The 17,419-nt window shown below is 43.5% G+C and overlaps 1 protein-coding gene across 4 annotated transcripts in view; it reads right to left on the bottom strand.

Annotated features, from left to right (window-relative positions):
* The window catches only part of LOC140105137 (complement factor H-related protein 5-like), a 307,689-nt gene that overhangs the window by 36,419 nt on the left and 253,851 nt on the right, over positions 1–17,419 (bottom strand). For all 4 annotated transcript variants that reach the window (XM_072129066.1, XM_072129065.1, XM_072129064.1 and 1 more), the window contains 2 exons: positions 14,222–14,395; positions 2,023–2,199 (listed from right to left, as the gene is read on the bottom strand). In XM_072129066.1, coding sequence (XP_071985167.1) covers positions 2,023–2,199; positions 14,222–14,395 — 351 coding nt within the window. The remainder of the gene's footprint in view (positions 1–2,022; positions 2,200–14,221; positions 14,396–17,419) is intronic.

Below are 17,419 nucleotides of genomic sequence, written 5' to 3'. Positions count from 1 at the left end.
AACAAATGTGGTTCAATATAAATGGGGTACTGAAAGTATTCAGACCCCTTTTTACATTTTTCACTTTTTGTTTCATTACAGCCAATTAGTAAGATCAAAAAATTTATTTTTACCACATTAATGTACACTCTGCAACTTCTTGTTCACAGAAAAATGTAGATATTGTTGCTAATTTAGTAAACAAGAAAAACTGGAATATCTCATAGTTATAAGTATTCAGACACTTTTCTGTGACACTCACATCTAACTCACATGCTATCAATTTCCTTCTGACCCTTCTTGACTGATTCTACTCCTTCATTGGAGTCCAACTGTGTTTAAGAAAAAGATTCTCTGGTCTGATCAGACTAAGGTTGAACTTTTTAAGTAGAATTCTAAGCAGTATGTATTGACATGACAACTATTTGCAATTGAAGGACAGATGAATACGGCCGAGTACAAAGATATCCTGGATGAAAACCTCTTCCAGAGAGTTTTGGTCCTCAGACTGTTCACTACAAGACACAGCTAAGATAACAAAGCAGTGGCTTCAAAACAACTCTTTGAACTTTCTTGACTGGCCCAACCAGAGCCCTGACCTAAACTCAAGCATCTCTGGAGGGACTTAGAGTAAATGGCTTCCACCAACGTTCACCATCCAACCTGAGGGAACTGGAAATGATCTACAAGGGCTGGCAGAGGATCCCCAAGTCCAGGTGTGAAAAACTTCTTTCATTATTCCCAAGAAGACTCATGGCTGTACAGTACTAGCTCAAAATGTTCTTTTACTCAATCCTGAGCAAAGGGGCTGAATACTTATGACCATGTGAAATATCTACATTTCTGTTTTTTTTTCTGTTGCAATGGGATGAAGAGTGTACATTGATGAGCAAAGAAAAAACTTTTTTGATCTTACCAATTGGCTGCAATAATACAAAGAGTGAAACATTTTAAAAGGTCTGAATACTTTCTGTACCCACAGTATATGCCATCGGGCAAAGGTCTCCCCAGTCTTTGAATTGCATTTCGAAGTTGACTTTGCATATCAACTCAAAGAAAATAGTTGTCTGGCATGTTTACGAGAGCACTATGTAACTGCATATGATTTTTAGCCAGTTGGTTGATAACTGCAGTAATTCATGGGAATTTTTCAGCACTTTTTTGAAAATTAAACACATTCTTAATAAGCCTAAAAAACTGATGAATGCGGTCTATATTTCCTATAGCAATGGATAAGTTATTGAAGTGTCCCCAAATACTTGAATAAAGCATTTTTAATGCTCATTACTTCACAAAAGCACAGCATGCTGTGTTTTTTATGCAACAGTGCGAGTGTCTGAATAAATCCACTGGATATATGGGCCTGTGTCCAATGCAAGCACCAACCTTACACAAAGTTGCACAGGACTCATAAGGGGTCAAATGGAGGCTATGGGGGTCATTTACTAAGGGCCCAAATTGCGTTTTTTCGTTGGGTTTCCCGAAAATGACCAATTTGTGCCGAATTGCCCCGGGTTTTTGGCGCACGTGATCGGATTGTGGTGCATCGGCGCCGGCATACACGCAACGGAAATCGGGGGCGTGGCCGTCGGAAAACCTGCCGGATTCGGAAAAAATGCCGTATTTTTAAAAATAAAATGTGTCGATCGACACACACTTACCTGCACCAGGAATAGGATCATGAACTCCATCAGACTTCAGCGCAGCAGTGACACCTGGTGGAGATTGGGCGCACTACCTTAGTGAATCCCGACAGCACCCGAATCCTCCTCTGAGACGCGCCGCTAGATCGCGACTGGACCGGTTAAGTAAATCTGCCCCAATATCTCTGCATTAGAAACAATTTTTTTCCTAAAGGGTTTAGACAAATTTTATGTGGCATTGAGTACAATCTACCATATAGGATAATCGCAGGAATCTGTGTATCTCCTGCTGAAAACATGACTGAACTCATACACTTGAAAGAAAAACAAAACCTAAACACATATGCTTCTGGAAAATAAAATGAAATCATAAAGAAGTTTGTATTAGAACAGGACTTACTTCCGCATACTGGTAGATTGATCCATATTGTGTTCTTACATAACGCTTCTTCAGATCCTACCAGTGAGTGACCAGAATTACACAGGTAAGTAACTTTTTCACCAGATTCATAAATCTCCTTAGTTGGTCCATTAATTATGGAATTTGGCACAACAGGAGGAGGTCCACAAGATGTTACTAAAATGAAAGACAGAATATTTATCTATTTGCATAGAATTACTGTATATGTTTGTTTGTTTATATCTGCACAGATACTAGTCGCTGAAAATTTTTTTTACTTGGACGTTAAGATATTGCTCAAATTTAGGTATCTAAAGACTGTTATGTCTCTAATCTGTGAGGTTTCTTTATTTTTTGCTGTATTCCTTGAACTACAAACAACAATTACTTATCCTTCCTATCTCCAGGCATGAGTGCCAGCCATCTTGGCTTTCAGCATTGCTCCCTGTGACATCATCAGGGAGTGACCATCTGTTGCTTTGACAGCCTCGGGTCTTTGTAAGACCTGTGGCTGTATGGGAGCTGATCATTTGCTACAATGTGCAAGTGGTTAAAGTACCCTAGGGGTCTGACAAATGCTAACAAAAACCCCAAAAAATTCAAATCACCCCCCTTTCCCTAGAACAGAAAATAATTCCCAAAGTCAAAAATGACATTATTTTGCCATTTTTAATAAATAGAAAGTGATCAAAAAGGCTGTACAGTTCCCAAAATGGTAGCATTGAAAATGTCATCAAAAAATGACACCACACATACTTGTGTACACTGAAGTATGAAAAAGTTATCAGCACCAGAAAATGCAGAATTTATTTTTTGTACAGAAGGCTTTAAGTTTTTTAGATGTAAAAAAAGCATTATAAAACCTATATAAATTTTGTATCCCTGTGATCGCTCCAACCCAAAGCAGACATGTCATTTGGGTTGCACAGTGAAATCTGTATAATCCAAGTACACAAGAAAATGGTGCAGATGCAATTTTTCCCCAATTTCACTGCATTTGACATTTTTCCCACTTCCCACTACAAGGCATGGACCATTAAGTACTGTCACTATGAGTTTCAATTTGTTACGCAGAAAACAAGCCCTCACACATCTCATTATGTGGAGAAATAGAAACAAGTTTTAAATTTTTGAAGGTGGGGAGTGAAAATGGAAATGCAAAAACGAAAAAGGGCCGGGTTGTTAAACAGTTAAATGTAATCTGCCTCTAAAATAAACTAAAATTAAACTAGAAATGCTCTAATATCGACCTCTTCTCCAGGGTTGATGCGTTTGTCTTCTTAAGCTTGACAAGCCAGGATTGCCTTCGGGAATGCAGCCGGAGAGCGGGGATAGGTTAGCATCTGTAGTTTTATTTTAGTCTACTGTTGGGCTTCCTTTCTGCCAGCTAAGTTGATTTTTAATTACTGTATCTGATGTCCTATTCAAATAAACATGTGTCTAAAAAATCCCCTAGCAAAACAAATAAGTACGGACTAAGCGAGAGCATATTGTTTCCACACAACAGGTCAAGTAGAACTAAACATGTGAAATAGAGACTATACTATGAGGGGAATACTATACTACAACATGTAAAATATATATGATATAAATTGTGGCCAGAATTATAACCAGAGTCTATTAGTACTAGTTATGTAATGCTTGTTGAAAAGTAAGGTACACTTCTGATGTTTATATATTTCCTGATATACTGAATATGTATTTGTTTGTAGAAATCATATCAAGTCATATCGGTATGTTGAGCCAAATGTATAGTGGTGCACCGCTATTGGGAAAAAAATGGAAGTTTACGAACGGCGCTGGCACTTTTTGCTCAAAGCAGGATCCGTTTATTTCCAGAAGACAAGTAAAAACAAGACAACGCGTTTTGCACCTTTTTAGGTGCCTCATCAGGTCTAAAAAAAATAATAAAATAATAAAATATATGGGAAGATATCATGAAAACAAGGAGGCTCCCCGTGTATGGGGGTGGAAGATAAGTTGGTCCTGGGCTATGGGGATAATCGTAGATTGTGGCTATTATAGCTAATCTATGAAGTTTTCCTGGTGCCATTATAAGAACAGTAACAGATATATCCAACCACACTTTTTAACACATTACTTACACAAGTGGGGTGATTTATAAATCATGACCATCTCGAAAAAGGACCATTATATAATAAATACATTTTCACACATTTATACATGATATGAATTTCATTAAAAGCTAGCATTAAATATGCTTATATAAAATGTATATACAGAAATGGTAAAAACATATATATTTACAAAGTGAGCAGTATACATAAGATCTTTTACCCTAGGGTTTTCAGTAATGTAGAACTGATATATAGATAATGAATTTATGAAGTAAAATTGATTCATAAAAAAGTATATCCTTAGTCTAGTAGTAAATAACAAACAACAGGTACATATATAAGTAATTAAAATGACATTGCTGTATTGGCTAGAGATTGAACAAATGAGTCATTGGTATTTACCTGTATCTGATGCTGAGGGGTGTCTGGTATTGGGGGGCCTGCTGTCAGTTGCTGCATTCTTTATCTAAACTTTTGGCACCTTAAGACCAGGAACAGTTTTTTTTCCTCTCTCTTTATTTGTCAGTGTGTGATAGTTTCTGAGACTTCATGTAATCCATATGGTTTCAATGTATTTAACCTGAAAATCCAGTAGACCCTTCCTCTTGCATAATGTTTCATATCTATTGTGTGAGTTCTCAGGGATATGGTCGATGGATGTGATCTTGATGAGTTTTTAATTTTTTTGGTGTCTGATAAGGAAATGTTTTGATAGACCATGTGAGGGGTATCCGTTTTTCATGTTGCGTTTGTGGCCATTGATGCGTTTTTGTAGTGTCTGTGTGGTGCGTCCAACAAATTGTTGTCCGTAGAAGCATCCAGTCAAAAAATAAGAACATAACGGCATCGGAACATAGAGCGTTCAAATCTCTCAAGGAAAATCAAGAGCTACAGTTCAGACCAGCAGATAAAGGAGGAGGTTTAGTTATCATAACCTTCGAGTATTACGACAAAGAGGCTCTAAATGTCCTCTCAGATCCAATTTACTACAAGAAAATCCAAACCAACCCCACCTCAAACCTACAAACAGAATTAAGAGTTTACTAGACATGGCAGTAAAACAGAAAACAATCTCCAAGGAAGAAAGGAAGTTTCTATTTATCCCTTACCCCACACTTCCATATTCCATATATTCCATTTATCATATATGGATAGGCTCCTTGACCAACAACATATCCCACTTGTTAGTATTCGGGATCAGTGGACCCTCTGGACCACTGCGGGAGGTGGTACTAGCCGACACCTGGGACCGGAGTCTAAGTGGCACCTGGTTTTCACCAGAGCCCGCCACAAAGCGGGATGGACTTGCTGCGGCAGGGTACCACCAGGTCATTCCTCAGGTGCGACTAACCCGTGGTGGCAGTACAGGGTCAGTTCAGGCACAGGGTCAGGGCAGGCGGCAGAGATGTAAGGTCAGGTCCAATCCTGGTTCACCAATGGGATGTCCAGGCAGATGGGGACGGGAACACGGGACACAGGAATGCAGGAACACACAGGGGCGGGAACACACAGGATACATGGGAACACACCGGAACTTAGAAGACACCGGAATGCAGGAGACACAGGAACGCAGGAATATCACTGGGGAGCTTTCTCTAAGGCGTAGGTACATAGATCTGGCAGGGAGTGCAGAAAGAGGCAGGCTTGAATAATTTTGCTGAAAATGGGCAGCGCTAATTAACAGAGTGCTAGGCCTTTAAATTTACTGAAAGAGCGTGAGCATGCCCTAGGAGGTGGGGCAGCATGCACCACACGGATGGTGTTGGCGCTGGATCGCCGCGAGGTGAGTGACTTGGCAGGGGTCCGGGGCAGCACAGAGGGGCATGGGTGTGCCTGCGACCCGGGAGAATGGTCGCAGGTGCACCTGTGACACCACTTCATAGACCTATATAGACCAAAGCTATGTAACAAAGCTCACAAGCTATTTGAAAGACTCATAAGGGACCTCTCCTCCATCAATTTACCTGAACACTTTACTTTCCTAACAATGGACGTGAGCGCGCTGTACTCTAATATTGATCACAACAGGGGAATCAGTTGTATCCAACACTATCTATCCCAGGATCCATCCCTGTCAGATCCATTCAAAAATCTGTTCATTACTTAAAATAGTAGTTGAAAATAATATCTTCTCTTACGGCACTTCCCTATACATCCAACAACTTAGTACAGCTATGGGCATCCGTATGGCACCCTCATAAGCCAATTTATTTATGGGCGTTTTCAAATCCAATTTCATTCTATCTGACCATCCCATATAGAAAATTCATACACACGTATCGCCGATACATAGATGATCTCATCTACATCTAGACAGGCACAGCCGAAAATGTATTAGCCTTTTTAGATCTGATCAACAACAACCTATAGGGCATCTCCTTGACGATGCAATTTCACATACCTGGACCTGAAATTACAAATACGAGGAGGTAAAATCATAACATCTACTCAAGTCAAAGATGTAGATACAAATAGTTATTTGGCCTATAAGAGCTCACACTTCCAGAAATGGAAAGATAATGTCCCATTCAGCCACTACAGGAGAGTACACAAAAACTGTACAGACAATTCCACATTTACCGCAAAAAATGCTTTAAAGAAAAGGGCTACCCTTCCCACATTTTAAAAACGGCATACTAGAGGAGCAAAGCAATGTCCCAAAAGGACTGTCTGATCCCTAAAGATAAACCTCTGAGAGCATCTGAAGGGGTATCACCGATGCACAAAATTTTATTACACAATACAATGATGAGCAAAAAAGAATACAAGATATATTAGGAAAACATTGGCCCATATTGAGAGGAGATAAGGTCCTACAAAATATTATCCCAAGAAATCCAAAAGTCACGTTTAGGAAAGCCGCCACCCTGAAAAACATCTTAGCCCCCAGCCAAATCAGGCAACTAAAATCACAGACCAAAACTGAGAATAAGCCCATTATCAAAAAATGTTGCTAGTAGAGATGAGCGAACATACTCGTCCGAGCTTGATGCTCGTTCGAGCATTAGCGTACTCGAAACTGCTCGGACGAGTATTTCGCCAGCTTGAGAAAATGGCATCTCCCGCCGTTGTGATTTTTGGCGGCCAGAAACAGAGCCAATCAAAAGCCAGGAGACTCTGCACTCAACCCAGCATGACGTGGTACCCTTACACGTCGATAGCAGTGGTTGGCTGGCCTGATCAGGAGACCCTGGAATAGACTAGCCCCTGCCCGCGCTGCTCGGATCATTCTGTGTCTGGATGCCGCTAGGGAGAGAGCTGCTGCTGGTCAGGGAAAGCGTTAGGGTGTTCTATTAGAATAGTGTTAGGCAGGAGTGATTCTACAAGAACCCAACAGCCCTTCTTAGGGCTACAATAACGTTATATATTTACTTTTTTTTGGTTTGCTTGTGGCTGGGCTTGCTGCCACTAGTAGTGCAGCTAGTACCAGATTGTGAGTAATTTGCAGGGAGACTTGCGACCGTTGTGTTTAGCTCTTAGTGACACACATATCCACCTCAAACACCGAAGTGGGACAATTTATTAGGGGTTTGATTTGAATAAGGCACAGTCTGCTGATTTTTTTTTTTTTTTTTACGTTTATTTACTTTTATAACTCAAAGTCATCAGGCACAGCACAAAACCCGAGGGCTAGGGGTAGAGGGCGTGGACGTGGGCGTCCAACTACTGCAAGAGTCAGAGGCCGTGGTCCTGGGCGGGGTGAGACTCCACCTGCTGATGAGGGAGCAGGGGAACGCCGCAGAGCTACACTCCCTAGGTTCATCATGTCTCAAGTTACTGGGACTCGTGGTAGAGCACTGTTGAGGCCAGAACAGTGCGAAGAGGTGATGTTGTGGAATGCGGACAATACTTCTAGCCATTTGTCCACCAGCCAGTCTTCCACGCAGTCCACCCATGTCACCGAAATCAGCACTCCTCCAGCTCCTCCACCTCAGCCTCCTTCCCCCCAGTATGCCCCCTCCCAGCAAAATTTGGCATTTGAACCGGCATACTCTGAGGAACTGTTTTCTGGACCCTTCCAACAGTCAAAAACCACTTGTCCGGTTGCTGCTGAGCTATTTTCGATGCCCAGGTTTTCCACCGGTCGCAGTCTGTGGGTGATGATGACATTATTGACGTAGTGGAAGAAGTGTGTAAAGAGGTGTCTGATGATGAGGAGACTAGGTTGTCCGACAGTGGTGGAGTTGTTGCCAGGGCAGGAAGTCTGAGGGGGGAGCAGACTGAGGGATCGGAGGATGATGAGGTGACAGACCCAAGCTGGGTTGATAGGCCGGGTGACCACAGTGCTTCTGAGACGGAGGCGAGTCCTATACCAGAACAGGTTGGAAGAGGCAGTGGTGGGGCCAGACGGAGAGGTAGGGCCAGAGCTGGTGCATCAACGCCAAATGTTTCCCGTAGTCAAGCTCCCGTGGCGAGGGCTAGATTTTCAGAAGTCTGGAGGTTCTTTAAAGAAACACCGGATGACCGACGGACTGTGGTATGTAACCTGTGCCAAACCAGGATCAGCAGGGGTTCCACCACTACTAGCTTAACCACCACCAGTATGCACAGGCATATGAATGCTAAACACCCCACTCAATGGCACCAAGCCCATTCACCTCCGGCCGGGCACACCACTGCTCCTTCCCTTGTGTCATCTGCTAGTCAGTCCCTGCCCAGGACCCTGACCCAAACACCTCCCGTGCGAAAACCCTATCTTTGCCTCCACGATCCTCCACAGCATCCACCAGCGTTCAGCTCTCCATACCCCAGAGGCTGGAGCGCAAAAGGAAGTATAGTGCAACCCACCCACACGCCCAAGCCCTCAACGACCACATCTCCAAACTGCTTAGCCTGGAGATGCTGCCCTATAGGCTGGTAGAGACCGAGGCCTTTCGAAACCTCATGGCGGCGGCGGCCCCTCGGTATTCGGTCCCCAGCCGCCACTACTTTTCCCGATGTGCCGTCCCAGCCCTGCACAAGCACGTGTCAGACAACATCATCCGTGCCCTGACCAACGCCGTTTCTGACAATGTCCACCTGACCACGGACATGTGGACGAGTGCTGCCGGGCAGGGCCACTATATATCACTGACGGCACATTGGGTTAACTTGGTGGAGGCTGGGACCGAGTCTGACCCTGGGGCTGGTCATATACTGCCGACGCCAAGGATTGCGGGGCCTACCTCGGTCCAGGTCTCTCCAGCCTACTATGCCTCCTCCTCCTCCCACCCCTCCTCCGAATTACCATCCGTGGGCATGGCGCCATCAGTCGGTAGCTCTAGGCACAGCAGCAGTGCCATCGCTAAGCGACAGCAGGCGGTGCTCAAACTGCTGAGCCTAGGCGATAAAAGGCACACCGCCCAAGAGCTATTACAGGGCATCACTGCGCAGACTGATCTGTGGCTGGCACCGCTGAACCTGAAGCCAAGCATGGTTGTGTGTGACAACGGCCGTAACCTGATGGCGGCTCTACAATTCGGCAGACTGACACATGTGCCATGCCTGGCCCATGTGTTAAATCTCATAGTTAAGACATACCCCAATCTGTCTGATTTGCTCACTAAGGTGCGCCGCATCTGTGCGCATTTCAGGAAGTCCAGCACAGATGCTGCCACTCTCAGGGCAGCGCAGCGCCGCCTCCAACTGTTTACCAGCAGCGCAGAGCGATTGTAGACTGCCAGATGTCAACTTCCACCAGAACTGGTAGTCAGGTCAGTCAGCTTCCTCAAGTCAACAATGAGGAGTGGACGTGGATGTCTGATATCTGTCAGGTGCTGAGTAACTTTGAGGAGTCAGCACAGATGGTCAGTGGCGATGCCGCCATCATCAGCCTCACCATCCCGCTGCTTGGCCTGTTGAAAAACTCTCTGGTCAGCATGAAGTCGGAAGCTTTGCGCTCATCACAAGAGACGGGGGAAGAAGATTCCCTTGTTGATAGCCAAAGCACCCTCAGGTCTGTTTCTCAGCGCATATCGGAGGCGGTGGAGGAGGAGGAAGAGGAGGAGAATGTTGGCGAGACAGAAGAGGGGACCATTGTTCAGTCCTTCACTGTTCAGCATGTATGGGCAGAAGAAGAGGAGTTGGATGAGGAGGAAATGGGCAGTCAGGCCAGTGAGGGGAGTGAATTGTTGCGTGTTGGGACTCTGGCGCATATGGCAGATTTCATGCTAGGCTGCCTATCCCGTGACCCTCGCGTTCAAAGAATTTATTCCAGCACCGATTACTGGGTATTCACTCTCCTGGACCCACGGTACAAGCAAAATCTTTCCACTCTCATCCCTGGAGAGGAAAGGAGTGTGATAATGCATGAATACCAGCAGGCCCTGGTGCACAAGCTGAAACAGTATTTCCCTTCTGACAGCGCTAGCAGCAGAGGGCGTACTTCTGCGGGACAAGTAGCGAGGGAGAGTAGGCGAGCAGGCAGCTTTTCCAGCACTGGCAGGGGTACGCCAATTTTATGTCACCCCTGCAAGACACTGTCACCTGTCCACAGTCTCGGCAGAGTATGGCTGTTCTTTACAGAAAGATGGTGAGGGAGTACGTAGCTGACCATACCATAGTCCTAAATGATCACACAGCTCCCTACAACTACTGGGTTTCAAAGCTGGACATGTGGCACGAACTGGCGCTGTACGCCTTGGAGGTTCTTGCCTGCCCTGCTGCTAGCGTGTTGTCCGAGCCGGTTTTCAGTGCAGCTGGTGGCATCATCACCGATAAGCGTACACGCCTGTCGACTGACAGCGCTGACAGGCTGACGCTTATCAAGATGAATAAAGCCTGGACTCTCCGGATTTTCATTCTCCACCAGGTGAAAGAAGCTCAACCTGAATAATGTATGCACTCCTCCTCCTCATTGTCCTCCTTCTCCTCCTCTTTGTACACTAAAGCAGAGGAAACTGGCTATTTTTTGCCAGGGCCAACTGGCTCTAGCAATAGTACTCTTTGTATTTAATTTTTCTGGAGGACGCCCTACCTGCTCCTCTGGTTTGAAAACTTTTTTGGACTGCCACATACAGGCACTCAATTTATTTAATTTTTCTGGAGGACCACCTACCTGCTCCTCTGGTTTGAAACTTTTTTGGACTGCCACATACAGGCACTATCCAAATTAGGCACTATCCAAATTAAATTGTCTCCATAGCAGCCTCCACATGTCATCTTTTTAGCTGGTTCCACACAAGGTCTCCTTATCAAACGAACTGTGTCAGGCAGAATTTTGGGTTGTTTTCATGGCTGCCCAAACTTATAAGAACGCTACTACACTTCATCTTATACAAAAGGTTCTTAGAAGTGCTTTTTGGGGAGAAGCCGAGAGACAGGGGCTTGGATAAGCGAAAGCCCGCCTGGCAGCGGAGCGCCATCTCCATCCCAAGATCCAACTAACATAGTTTTAACTGCAGCACCTTTAATCTACTACTAGTTCACTGCCTCCATACATCGTCCCCTTATCAAACGAGCTGTGTCAGGCAGAATTTTCAGGTGCTTCACCAGATACATAGTGGAACGCGGCCCATCTGTCGCCGCCATGCTGGAGACCTGAAGTTGCAATCATAGCAGCGCAATATGGATGCCCCATACTGTCGCTCTTAATCATGGAACCATTTCCGTAAAAACAATTAAAAATAGAACCACTATGCTATTCCATTATTCCTAGGTGAAATATTCAAACGACCCGGCCTGCTTTGAAAATTATAATTTTTTCAAAGTAAATGCTTCTGGCCCCCAGGCCCATTTTGGGTGGGGAGGAGCCGAGAGACAGGGGCTTGGACAGGCGAAAGCTCGCCTGGCAGTGGACCGCCAGCTCCATCCCAAGATTAGGCAGCCTCAGAGGCATCCATGCATGCTGCCCCTGCTGTTTCCTGTTCATTTTGCCTCCACGATCCTCCACAGCGTCCACCAATGTCTCATTTCAACTCTCTATACCCTAGACGCTGGAGCACGAGAGGATATGCAGCACATCATTCCCTTATCAAACAAGCTGTGTGAGGCAGAATTTTCAGGTGTTTCACCAGATACATAGTGGAACTCGGCCCATCTGTCACCGCCATGCTGGAGACCTGAAGTTGCAATTATAGCAGCACAATATGAATGCCCCATACTGTCGCTCTTAATCATGGAAGTCGTCTCCATGGCTGCCTCCACATGTCATCCCCTTATCAAAAGAGCTGTGTCAGGCTCATTTTTTGGGTGTTTCACCAGATACGTTATGGAACTTGGTCACTATGTCGCCACCATGCTGTGTTATTGACTAGATATACCGTCAACCTTTTGTTCACATAGGAAATCATTTCAGCGCTTCTTGCTCACCTCCTTTGGTTCCTCTCTGCCACCCATTGGATTGAAGCCTGAGTCCATTTAGGGTATGACACTCTCTAGCCTGCCGCTGCTGCCGCTGCTTCTGCATGCCGTCCCCTATAGTTTCAGGGTTAATTATTGCATGTTTTAGATGCTATCTAGCCTCATTCGGTCACTCTGTCATGGCCATGCTGTTGCCCATAATTTTGGCATAATGGTACGATTAAGCAGCCTCAGAGGCATCCATGCATGCTGCCCCTGCTGTTTCCTGTCCATTTACGTGGTGTTTCCATCCTTTTCTGAGGTTCCCAGGTGTTTGGCCAAGCTTCCCTGTGCAGAGCCTTGGTCCCCTTGAAAAATGCTCGAGTCTCCCATTGACTTCAATGGGGCTCGTTATTCGAGACGAGCACTGGAGCATTGGGAAAAGTTTGTCTCGAATAACGAGTACCCGAGCATTTTAGTGCTCGCTCATCTCTACCGTTGACTCATTTGTTCAATCTCTAGCCAATACAGCAATGCCATTTTACTAACTTACCGTATATACTTGAGTATAAGCCAACTCGAGTATAAGCCGAGACCCCTAATTTTACCACAGAAAACTGGGAAAATCTATGCGATCGCACACTACGCACATGACGTTTGGCGATACTGCCGCATCATAGTGTGCTACGGCCGGCAGATCACATGGACGTGACCCTGCGGATAGAGAAGAGAGAACATAGAAGAGGAAACACGGGGAGCCGCCGGGAGCTGGGGCGGGGATCGGGAGCTGCCGGGGACACTGGAGGGTGAGTATTAAGTTGTGGTTTTTTTAATTGACTTGTGTATAAGCCGAGATGAGGTTTTTCAGCACATTTTTTGTGCTGAAAAACTCAGCTTATACACGAGTATATACAGTATATATGTACCTGTTGTATGTTATTTATCACTACTAGACTAAGGATTTAATTTTTCATTGATTCATTAATCAATTTTACTATATAAATTCATTATCTATATATCAGTTCTACATTACTGAAAACCCTTGCGCAAAAGGTCTGATGTTTATGCTCACTTTTTAACATATGTCTGCATGTATATATATGTATATATCTGTATATGTTTTTACAATTTTCTCTATATACATTTTATATAAGCATATATAATGCTAGCTTTTAATGAAATTCATATTATGTATGAAAATGTATTTATTATAATGGTCCTTTTTTGGTCATGATTTTAAATCACCCCACTTGTGTAAATTATGTGTTAAAAAGTGTGTTTGGATATATCTGTCACTGTTCTTATAATGGCACCAGGAAAACTTCATAGCTATAATAGCCACAATCTACGATTATCCCCATAGCCCAGGGACCAACTTTCTACTACCCCATACACGGGGAACCTCCTTGTTTTCATGATATCTTCCCATATATTTTATTATTAATTTTAGACCTGAGGAAGCACCTCAGGTGCAAGGTGTGAAATGCGTTGTCTTCTTTTTACTTGTCTTCTGGAAATAAACGGATCCTGCTTTGAATGAAAAGAACGTGCCGGCACCATTCATATACGTCCATTTACGCCACACAACACACCACCATACATTTAGTACAGTGTAATATACCCCAGGGGCCATAAGCCACGCAAGGGGTAGGACAAGGATGCGGCAAAACACCAGCGAAAACCAGAGTTGTGCCTGATGATCAGCACAACTCCTGAAGGTTAGTCTGATACCTCTATGTTTCCTAAATAACCATCTCCTAAAAAGATAACTTTCCGCTAGGTAGCGCTACCATCTCTTTTTTCTTTTCTCCCTTTTTCTCCATATACCTATCATTTTCTGTATGTGTAACAGAAATACTTACTTATGCACAATGGAATTTCCATCCACTTTCCTTCTGTGCAAATTGCTGCATCATTTTCAGAAAATCTAAAACCCTTCTCACATTTATATTTCGCTCTTTCGCTGTGGATATATGTTTTCTTCTTTTCTGTAACTGTAGCATGTTGAACTTCTGGAGCCTCATCACATAAATATTCTAAAAATATTAAAACAAACTAGTTACGGTATTTACATTTTAAAATCTTATAGTGACTGAAATTCATTATTATAAAACTGAGAATGTTGCATAGTAACTTTAAAATATCACATCAATTTACAATGTGGCCTGCTACTACTTCTCCAATGCTTTCTAGGCCTGTTCATTGCCCCTCTTAAATGGGTATTCCCACGAAGACAAGTTTCTTACATGTACCGAGCTTATCAAAATAACACATTTTCTAATTCACTGTTATTAACAAAAATGCAGAATTTCACAGATATATGTCCAACATGTCTTTATCAATCCTGTAGTACACAATTTCAGTTGCCCCTAAATCCAACCCTGTAACTTCAGACTTAGGGTCGTCTAGCCGCCATTTTGGATGAGATCGTGCTGCTGAGATATCCGTGTCTTGTGCCTGTAGCCACGCCCTCTGCAGTCCTAGCACCGTGGCTAAGAGACACATATACACGGGTTCACTTCTTGGCAGGAGATTGTGAGGAGAGACGACCTGCAAACTACAAGCTACAAGGAGATAAGGGATCCGGGGGAAGGGGAATGGAGGCACATAGCTGTGAGACAGAGAACAGAGATGTAGCAGGGCTGACTCTGTAATAGGTATCAAATGGATCTCATGCATCTCTGATCTGTCTCAACTCTCTCTCTTCATGCGTCAGTGTGTTAGTACAATGTCAGAGGCCAGATGAGGTGCATAGACAGCTGTACCCTGATAATGTAACCACATTGTCACCCCACAAAACTAGATGGCTAAAAATGTGTCTGCTAAGAGAGGCCCCACCCACACCCTGGGATTTTGCACTGAGCAGCATAGAGGGTGATCGGAGATAAAACAGCAATAAAACTGAGTAAAATTGTAAAGTAAGGCGTTAAAATGATCTTTATTCTATTAACATCACTAGGGGATTGAAAGTGAGAATTTTCTTTCGTGGGAAAACCCCTTTAAAAAATAAATCAATCCAATAACCACTTGACTCCAAAGCCAGTTTTTACAATCTAAGTTCAAAATGTTCTGCTTTCTGCTTGATATAGCTTTATTTGTCTGAGACAGTCTATGACTACTCATCTATTACACTACTAAACCCAGGACACACGTATGATGGTGTTTTACTGTTTACACTTGGGCCTTGTGCAATAATGTGTTTCTGTATGTTGCTCCTCTATTTTGTTTGTCAATTTTAACTCATTTTGGTGTAAGCATTTCAATAAATAAAATTCGTATTTTAACTGCTATTGCATTTGTTACTTTTTTTCTTTTCTTGGGTAACATTGATGAATTGTGGAGTGGCGGTGTATGGCCACACACCTCCACTCCTCTATATACTTTTGGGTGTGATAATTTTCCTGTAAATTTTGTTGCATCAACAGCTCTCTATCACTGATGCAAATAATTATTGAACATAACACCAAACAGATCGAGATCCTGGATGCAGAAATCTCGGGTGTACAATTACAGATTAATCAACTACTGTCACCTACAGAACAAGAGATATTCAATACTGAAATTGAGGATGCCTTTAAGATCTGGGAAAAACAGATAAAAGACATGAAAGCTAGAAAATTCCAGAGGGATGTGCAGGATGAATCTTTGGGACGCATCTATAAGTGGAAAATACAGAAAGATAACCTTCAGAGCTGTAGCTCCTCTATGGTTTCTCTTTTATCAACAGGTGCTGAATCCAACACTTCCCAGGACAGCCAAGAGTCACGTCCAAGGAGGGGCAACGATAGAAGATTTGATCCTTACAGAAGACAACAACCTAGAAGATGGATGAGAGAGGAGAAAAGGAACGACCGCAATAAATCGTCTCTAAAGGTAATAAATCTATCTGACATTGAACTAACCCCTGTACAACATGAGGTATTGAGTTTAGGCATGACCTTTTCACCAACCTCACCCTTCGATTGTTTCTTAACAGTAAAAGACCTTCACTTGTTTGCACGTAAACTTATCTTTATGAAACACTTTCACCAAAACACCGATTCCAAACTATTCCCTTCATCTCAGGAACGGGAAGCACTGAGATCTTTAGAGGCATTGATGGAGGAGCAACAAGGACCAACTAACAGTAAGTTCCCAAAGAACCTACTTCCTAAATCTAGATCTTTTCCTTCATTTACGGGGCATGCAAATATTGAATTATTTGTAAAATTTGTCTCTAATGACCTTCAAAAATTACCTAGAAATGGTGATACAATGCAAAGTTGCACATTAGCCCAAAGAAGGGAAATTGATCAACTCTCAAAGATGAGGGACGTGGTTATAAAACCCTCGGATAAAGGGGGTAACATGGTTGTTTGGCCGGTTAAGGCCTATGAAAGGGAAGCCTTACTCCAACTGAGAGATTCCTCTTGTTATAGGAAACTTGCCTTCATTCCCCTCACGAAGTACACAGCGGAATTAACAGGGTTGTTGGAGAAAGCACTTGAGAATAACATTATTACCAAAAACCAACTAACAGCCCTGCTACCACAGATTCCAAAGGTATCAAGTTTTTATTTACTCCCGAAGATACACAATGGATTAAAGAACCCCCCAGGAAGTCCAATCGTCTCCGGAATGGGAAGCCTGTGCGAGCCCATCTGCAGGTATGTTGACTACCATCTTCGTCCACTGGTGGAAATATTACCATCATACTTGAAGGACACTACGGACATCTTAAAGAAAATGGAGGGTATCCATTTAGAAGCAGACATGCATTTGGTTATATGTGATGTAGAGTCATTATATACGTCTATCCGTCACATAGATGGCATTGAGGCCACAAGATTCTTTTTGAATATGTCTGGCATGGATCCCGAGTTGATTTCATTTGTGGTGACTCTTTTAGACTTTGCCCTGACTAACAACTACCTATAGCTCCAGGGAACAGCAATGAGGGCTGCATGCGCATGCGGGAGAGGGAGATCTTCCTTGTAAACTCAAAACGTCATGTTGAGAAGGTTTTAATGTGGTCCAGATACATTGATGATATGGCAGGGCACAGAAACCGAACTTCATAA

Source organism: Engystomops pustulosus, chromosome 10, assembly GCF_040894005.1.
Source record: "Engystomops pustulosus chromosome 10, aEngPut4.maternal, whole genome shotgun sequence".
NCBI classification, from domain to species: domain Eukaryota; kingdom Metazoa; phylum Chordata; class Amphibia; order Anura; family Leptodactylidae; genus Engystomops; species Engystomops pustulosus.
Note: the sequence above shows the minus strand (reverse complement) of the source record. Positions and strands in the feature narration are given on the sequence as shown.